Source organism: Amphiura filiformis, chromosome 1 (genome assembly GCF_039555335.1).
Source record: "Amphiura filiformis chromosome 1, Afil_fr2py, whole genome shotgun sequence".
In the NCBI taxonomy this organism is placed as follows: domain Eukaryota; kingdom Metazoa; phylum Echinodermata; class Ophiuroidea; order Amphilepidida; family Amphiuridae; genus Amphiura; species Amphiura filiformis.
The window spans coordinates 93,236,231-93,244,077 of NC_092628.1; the positions used below are offsets into that span (position 1 = coordinate 93,236,231).

The 7,847-nt window shown below is 38.7% G+C and overlaps 1 protein-coding gene across 1 annotated transcript; it reads left to right on the forward strand.

The window, feature by feature from the left end:
- Window positions 1-1,692: 1,692 nt before the first annotated feature.
- LOC140164418 (metabotropic glutamate receptor-like) lies at window positions 1,693-7,616 on the forward strand. Its single transcript, XM_072187701.1, has 2 exons — window positions 1,693-3,711; window positions 7,107-7,616. Exons 1-2 carry the CDS (start codon window positions 1,693-1,695, stop codon window positions 7,614-7,616), a joined length of 2,529 nt encoding a protein of 842 aa, XP_072043802.1.
- Window positions 7,617-7,847: the final 231 nt, after the last annotated feature.

Sequence of the window (7,847 nt, forward strand, 5' to 3'; positions counted from 1 at the left end):
CACCCCCTTCTATGCTGGCTTACATGTAGGTCGTATCTTTCCGGCAGAACCCAGTCTGTTTCTGTCCATGACACCATCCACCACTGGTTCTCTAAAAACAATCTGACAGCCAACGCTTCAAAGACCAGGCTCATGGTTACATCAACCAAGAAAGACCCCTTTCCCAACATGAGCCTTTATATGAATAACCAGGTGATTGAAAGAGTTTCCTCTGTCAAGTTCCTTGGTATTCATATTTCTGACAACTTATCTTGGAATGAGCATGTCAATTTCATCTCTAAGAAAGCCAGAAAAACCATAGGCTACATTCACAGAGCATTCAATTGTGCCTCACCAACTATCCGGCGTTTGCTCTACTTAGCCCTTGTCCAACCAATTCTGGCAGCATCACCTTCCATCCATTAAATATCACATTTACCAACAGGCTTGAGTCCACTCAGAGATTTGCTTGCAGAGTCATTCTCCAATCCTGGAATCTCTCTCACGCAGACCTTCTCTGTAAATGCAATCTCCCAAGCCTGTCTAAGCGTCGTGACATTGATGCCCTTAGCCATCTTTTTAAGATCCTCAACCACCTCTACTCTTCTCCCAACCAATTCAAGCCCCACCCCAAGACCACTCTCCGCAATCTCAATAGCCTCTCTCTTGAGGCTCATACTCTGCCAAAGGTCTTTTTATGTTCCCACGTTGTGGAACTACCTGCCCAAGGATGTTGTCAGAAGCACCTCCCTACCAGCCTTTAAATCTGATGTTTGTCTCCACCTCGTGTAGCCATTTCGTTTGGTCTCCTTTTATTTCTCCATTCCACCTGTCCTTGCCGTAATTATGTTTTTTTTTCATTTTTTTTTTGTTTTTGATGTAATGGGCATCCCTTTAATTTAGTGTTTTCACTATTGGGTTTGTCCAGGCTTTCTTGCCTATTGTTATAAATAAATAAATAAATAAATAAATAAATAAATAAATAAATAAATAAATAAATAAATAAATAAATAAATAAATAAATAAATAAATAAATAAATAAATAAATAAATAAATAAATAAATAAATAAATAAATAAATAAATAAATAAATAAATAAATATATCACCCTCTTATCACAAAGAGTCACCGTTATTATGCTGCCCTATCCTATAATTCAACAGAATCATGCGCAGCATGAATTTAACAAAGACTTGAAGACAGAAATTGCTATTTGGCATTCTGCTAAACTCCTGACAAGTATGATCATATAAAACAGGAGTATAAGCAGACGAAAAGTCATACACGTCACAACGAGAACGTTTTAATGTGTAAATATTATTACCGAGTAATCAAAAACGAAATCTACACAAAACGCATTAAGAGCGTTTGTGAATCAGATAAAATAAATATCAGTAATGCTTCATAAATGTGTCGCACGCACAAGACATGTCAAGTCATCGCTATCATTTGTGTCAATTATAAAACTTAGCTACCCTGGGAAAAAAGCTTTCTGATCCGATTATGATAAGGTACAACTTTATACAAAAGAATATGCGAGGGCGTTTCAACCGAGGAATTAACTTGATCGCATGTTGCTGTAGCTTTCCGAGAACGTCGAGTAGTATGCATTATTTATCAGAGCGTCGTACCGTTCCGTAACTATTCTAACTATTTCCATTTATATATGGAAATAAACGAATGAAATATTTAACAATTGTTATCGCTTATGAACATGATATTGCTATTGTCACAGATGTGGTTGCATCTTATCTTCATTTCCACACTTCTATTGCGTCTCGTGGGATATTCCACTTGCTGGTTACCCAATCTCCCGCAAGATGCTTGTATCAATTACTATCAACCTGGTGATTTCCTTCTTGGTGGAATATTTCCCATCGGTTATACCGACGAGACTGCGATATGTACCGGTCATCTCTCATGGTGGGGAATCTCCACAACTGAGGCAATGGTATACGCCATTGAGCAGATTAATCAACGCACAGATCTACTTCCAAATGTAACTCTTGGGTTTGACATTCGCGATGGGTGCCGAAATGAAGACGTATGCTTATTCCATGCCTCGTCGTTGGCAAGTTTTAAAGGCCCTGAAGAATACCGTACCATATGTAGCTACCATCCTTCTCCGAAAGGGTCTCAACAGGTTGTCGCTATAATTGGTACTGGACGCAGTGCTACTAGTGTCTTCGCTGCTAAGATCAGCAACATATACAGCATACCTCTCATATCACATTGGGCAAGTTCTGACGAATTAAGCGATAAGAATAGGTTTCCATACTTTCTTCGTACACTTCCTGCAGATAAAGCTCAAATTGGAAGTATAATAGACATACTTTATCGGTTTCATTGGCTTTATGTTGGTGTTCTTTATTCCCTCGATGCAGGTGGACTTTTGTCATCTCAATACTTCAAGACCTCAGCTGAACCCGAAATCTGCATCGCATACTCTCAACCAGTAGGTGCCACGGCAACCGCGAATGAACTAGACGATATAGTTGCCACAATCAGCGAATTCAACAAAGCGTCTGTGATTGTAATGTTTACCAGTAATGAGATATCAAATGCCCTGATGATGAGATTTGATGCCTCACAACTGCCATCTAACATTACATTTATATGTACTACATACTGTGGCTATGGATGGGTTACTGGCGGTTTAGGGGCCCGATCCCGTGGATCCTTATACCTAAGATACTACACGAATGATGACTTTGAATATCATAATTACATGCAATCACTTCAGAATGTCACAGAACTGAAAAACCCGTGGGTACGAAAACTTTATAGCCGTATTGGACGTGTACCAGACACCATAGCTGGTGCTAGTGTTCACAATGTCATTAAAGCAGTTTTCGCATTTGCACACGGCTTACATTCTTACATTGAAGTGGAGTGTTCCTCGAATAAGTCATGTGAAATCAACCAACAAAATCTTTTTTACCACATATGGAATGTAAGCTTTCCTAGCGTAGATGGCCAATTTGAATTCGATGACGAAGGGAATGCACCTTTAAGTTACACTATCTATAATGTACAGAAACGAGGTCATGAATATGTGCAGGAGAGTATTGGATCATGGGATCCAAAAGATCAACGGTCACAAAGACTTACTCTAAACGAAGGAAACTTCCAATTTGCTGGTAACGGACACCGTCCATCGCTATGTAAAGATATCTGCCCTGTTGGTTCCATTGAGGTACCCCTCAAAATGAAATGTTGCTGGGGTTGTCGGAGTTGCCGTCCAGAAGAGATCGTTGTCGATAACAGCAAATGTGTTCCATGTCGGTCTACAGAATGGCCAAATGAAGCCAGAAATCAATGCGTACCGATTTCACCTTCTTCTGTTGACTGGAAAGAAGCCACCGTTGTGGTAGTCCTGTTCTTTAATTCACTTGGACTCTTTCTAACTTCCCTTGTGACGGTCGGCTTCTATTTCTTACGACAGCACCCGCTGATTAAGGCAACAAGCCGCGAACTTAGCGCTGTCAATATCGGTGGATTGTTCACAACTTTTATTGCAGTCTTCACGTTCTTGATATGGCCAACCACAGCATCGTGCATTGTATCTGAGGCGATATTGACATTGGCGTTTACTTTGAACTTTTCGCCAACTTTGTTAAAGGTTATTAGAATATATCGCATTTTTAAAGCGGGAAGAAAATCAGTCAAACGCCCAGTGTGGATTGGTCCAAAGCATCAAACGATAATGTGTAGTGTGCTTATTGCTATTCAGGTGAGCTATATTATGTATATTGCATCTAATAAATCTAAAATAAAGTTTTTTCCTTTTTTCGTCAAAATATAAAATCAATGCTAATGATCGTCGGTCAACACATGGTGGTGTACATGTATATAGAGAAAAAGCAAAATAGGTTTCCTAGAAATACGCGTTTGAAGGATATGCTACTGATAACAATCATCATAGGCGTAGATCCCGGGGGGGGATATTTTGCCTGGGAGTGACGGTCCATACAATCATCCCCCCAATGTTGAAGCCCGATAATAGGTTTCTGACCAAATTAACCCATATTTGCCCCAAAAGTGCAAATTTTCGCATTTATTCTACTTTTACACCATATTTCATCAGTTTAGCTTCAAAATAGTAAAAAATATTCGCTCGCTTCCATAAACTTATACTGTCGCCAAAAGATGCTGGATTGACTATACTTCAAGATTTTTTTCCACCTCCACCTCCCCCCCCCCCATGTCAAAAAAGAAATCTACGCCGCCTTCTTTAAGTTAGAAATAGTTTAAAGCCACACATAATAATTACTTTTATATAGTGTGTGGGAGCTCGGGGGGGGTTGGGAGGTACCACGAGGGGGGGGTAGGGTAAAGTTACAATTTTACCATAGATAGTTCACATCATGGGCTACACAAAAGTGCCGGATAGCAATTGTACCGGAGTAGCTTTTGGCGGGAAAAAGTCTTCGGACTTTGCACAGGGTCAAATTGCAAATTTGCTCAAATTGTGCCAAATTTGGTTAAGGGATGGAGTATGAGCGTTTGGACAGTATTTATTTTGGGATATTAGAGCACATCAGACATATCGAATTGCATTCTGAATACGAAGAATGTCCTTCTGATATCAAATAATTTTGATTTTCTTAAATTCGCAATGTAATACACATTTTATGGCAAATGATTAAAAATTGATATTTTTGATATTTAACAGTACTCGAAGTAAACTTTATAAATCTGATAATTTATACTTAAAGTGTATGTAGGTGGGATAAAAAATTTGGGGGAAATTCCATATCTTCAATATGAAAGGTCACAATTTTCAATTTATCGTCGGCTTTTCCTCCCAGCTACATACACTTTAAGAATATATGATTAGATTTATAAAATTTACTTCGAGGACTGTTATATATCAAAAATGTGAACAATATCAAATTTTAATAATTTGTCATAAAATTTGTATAATATCGTGAATTTCAAAAAATGTAAATTATTTAATATCAGAAAGACATTCTTCGTATTCAGAATGCAATTCGATATGTCTGATGTGCTCTCATGTCCCACAAAGAATACTGTCGAAACGCTCAAAACGCTCATTCCAGATCCCTTAATGGCCTGAGCTTTCGATCCTAGCAGGATCTTTATCAAAATCAAAGTGACAAGACAACACGCCAACATTATACAAAACATAGACAAAGGGGCAGGAAATGAGATATGACAAATATTATGAAAGTATCAATGGATAAAAAGGCTGAATAGAAATTAATGGTGAATGTAGTGGGAAAGAGCCAGTGGCGTAGCGTCATAGGGGCACGGGGCCACGTGCCTTCCCCCATCGATCTGAAATTTTAAAAATCCCATAGGAAAATTGTTGAAAACGGCTTATGCCCACAAATCAGACCCGGTGCCCCCCCCCCCTCCCTCTTCAATACGTGTCCCCCAAACCCCCGTGGTAACACACGCTACGCCATTGGAAAGATCAAGTGGTACTTATACAACAATGGGGCAAAAAGTGGGATGAAAAGACAAATGTGATGACAGGGTGAATTGGATAGGATAGAATAGAACTATGGTAGATAAGATGGTAGATGAGATAGAAAGTAAGGCCTACATGCTATGTAGATAAAATAATAAAAATAATAATAATAGTAAAATAAATAATAATAATAATAATAATGATAAATAATAAAAATGTAATGATAATAAAAAAAATGATAATAATAAAATAATGATAATGACATAATTATAAAATGAATGATAAAGTAGCAATGAACTGATAATAAAGTGAATAAAGAAAACAAAAGCATGATATGAGAAAAGGGGTATACATGTAGGTCTGTATGCAATTGCTACTCTTGACAATTTTATCAGTGAAATTCGTAATTTGATGAAATCAAACTTCTTGAAGTTAAATGATGATAAACTAGAATTTATTCTGTTCGGATCCCACCAACAGCTCTCTAAAATCAACATTGTGTTAACAGTAAACCTAAGGCCATAAAATCGTCTCTTCAGAGCATTCTTGGTCTCCCCACATACGTACTGCACGCCACATACTCCACGGGTATACATGTAGGTCTGTATGCAATATTGCTACTCTTGACAATTTTATCAGTGAAATTCGTAATTTGATGAAATCAAACTTCTTGAAGTTAAATCATGATAAACTAGAATTTCTTCTGTTCGGATCCCACCAACAGCTCTCTAAAATCAACAGTGTGTTAACAGTAAACATAAGGTCATAAAATCGTCTCTTCAGAGCATTCTTGGTCTCCCTCACATACGTACTGCACGCCACATACTCGACAAGAAATAAGATATACTAAATTAGATGTAAATGGTGGTTGTCATTAGTACTGCGGAGAGAAGAGTGGTTGTGATGAAAAGAGACCACAGGGGAACTCTGGTGTTGGGGTCTATCGCTGGCCAAATACGACAAATCCCTTGGTCCAAGCATGAAGCCTGCATGGTAGGAGCAAGCATCCTTCATGGTAGGACCAAGTATCCTTCAAGGTAGGAGCAAGGAGTGCCTAACCAATCACATTCAAATTTTACTTCAGCCAAGCCCAAGTAGCCAATCACACGCTTCGGCGTAGTGGTTGACGCTACCGTCAAGCACTACTACGCTGAAGCGTGTGATTGGCTGCTTGGGCTTGGCTGAAGTAAATCTTGGCTGTGATTGGCTAAGCACTCCTTGCTCCTACCATGAAGGATGCTTGCTCTTACCATGAAGGATGCTTGGTCCTACCATGAAGGCTTCATGGTTGGACCAAGGGATTTGTCGTATTTGGCCAGCGATAGGGGTCTTGGTTCTAAGACAGGGCATCGAGTCATTGGGCAACCGCTCCGCATGCCCTGAGCATCTAAGAGGGAAATGATTAACTTGTCTCTTTATTTTATTTCCATCTCAGCCCCCCCGACACTTTTTTTTCATTTGTTTTTTTTTTTTCCTCCGCATACAGACCTTCTCATATCATGCGGTAGTTTGCCTTAAAATCTGTCGATAAATATTTTTTTTTTTTTGATGTTACATTTACGTTTTTGTGTTTATATCAGCGTTGCACGGGTGTTTGCGAGTAATATGAAATGTAATATTATGGAATGTATAGGAATTGATATTACTGTTGCTATTTACTATTTTCTTTCTGAATTATTTGATTGTTTCAGATTGCGATCTCCATTGTATCATCAGTAGTGAATTCCGCCAGACCTGCGCTTATCATACCTACACCGCCACAACCACGACTCGAACTATATTGCAAGTTTAGCCCTGTTTTTCTAGCGTCCTGCGTTTATAACTTGCTGATAATCACAGCATGTTGCGTCTTTGCTTTCCTCGCCCGAAAAGTTCCTAGCAATTACAACGAGAGTAAGTTCATTGCTATTACGGTGTATTCTACCTTGGTTGTATGTTTAGCTGCTCTCCCCGTTTATTCCACTGCCATAATAGTTTTACAGAAGAAGGCTACTTTGTGCATCACTTTACTCATAAACGCGTACATTACCCTCATTTTCCTGTACACACCTAAGCTGTATGCCATAATGTTTGTGCTAGAAGGGTTGAAAATAGAAGACCAATCGAGGAGAAGGGGAAATACTGCGGAATTTGCAAAGACTTTAGGACAGATGTCAAAAGACGGGACCCATTCAGCTCGAGTGCACCCAATGACACATTAAATAAGAATACAACTGAATGTAACTCGGGAACGTCTTCGGCTTCGACTTTATCAGAAAAATGAAAAGTAGACTTTTTGTGTTGGTAGATAAATAATCAAATGACCGTAAAAATATTTGTTTAATGTGTGTATATTCGATAAAAACAAGGCAGTGAAATATAGTTGACAACTAAATTGTAGGACGTACGACATCCGTAACATTTAAAATGCGATGAGGACAAAAAAAACATGT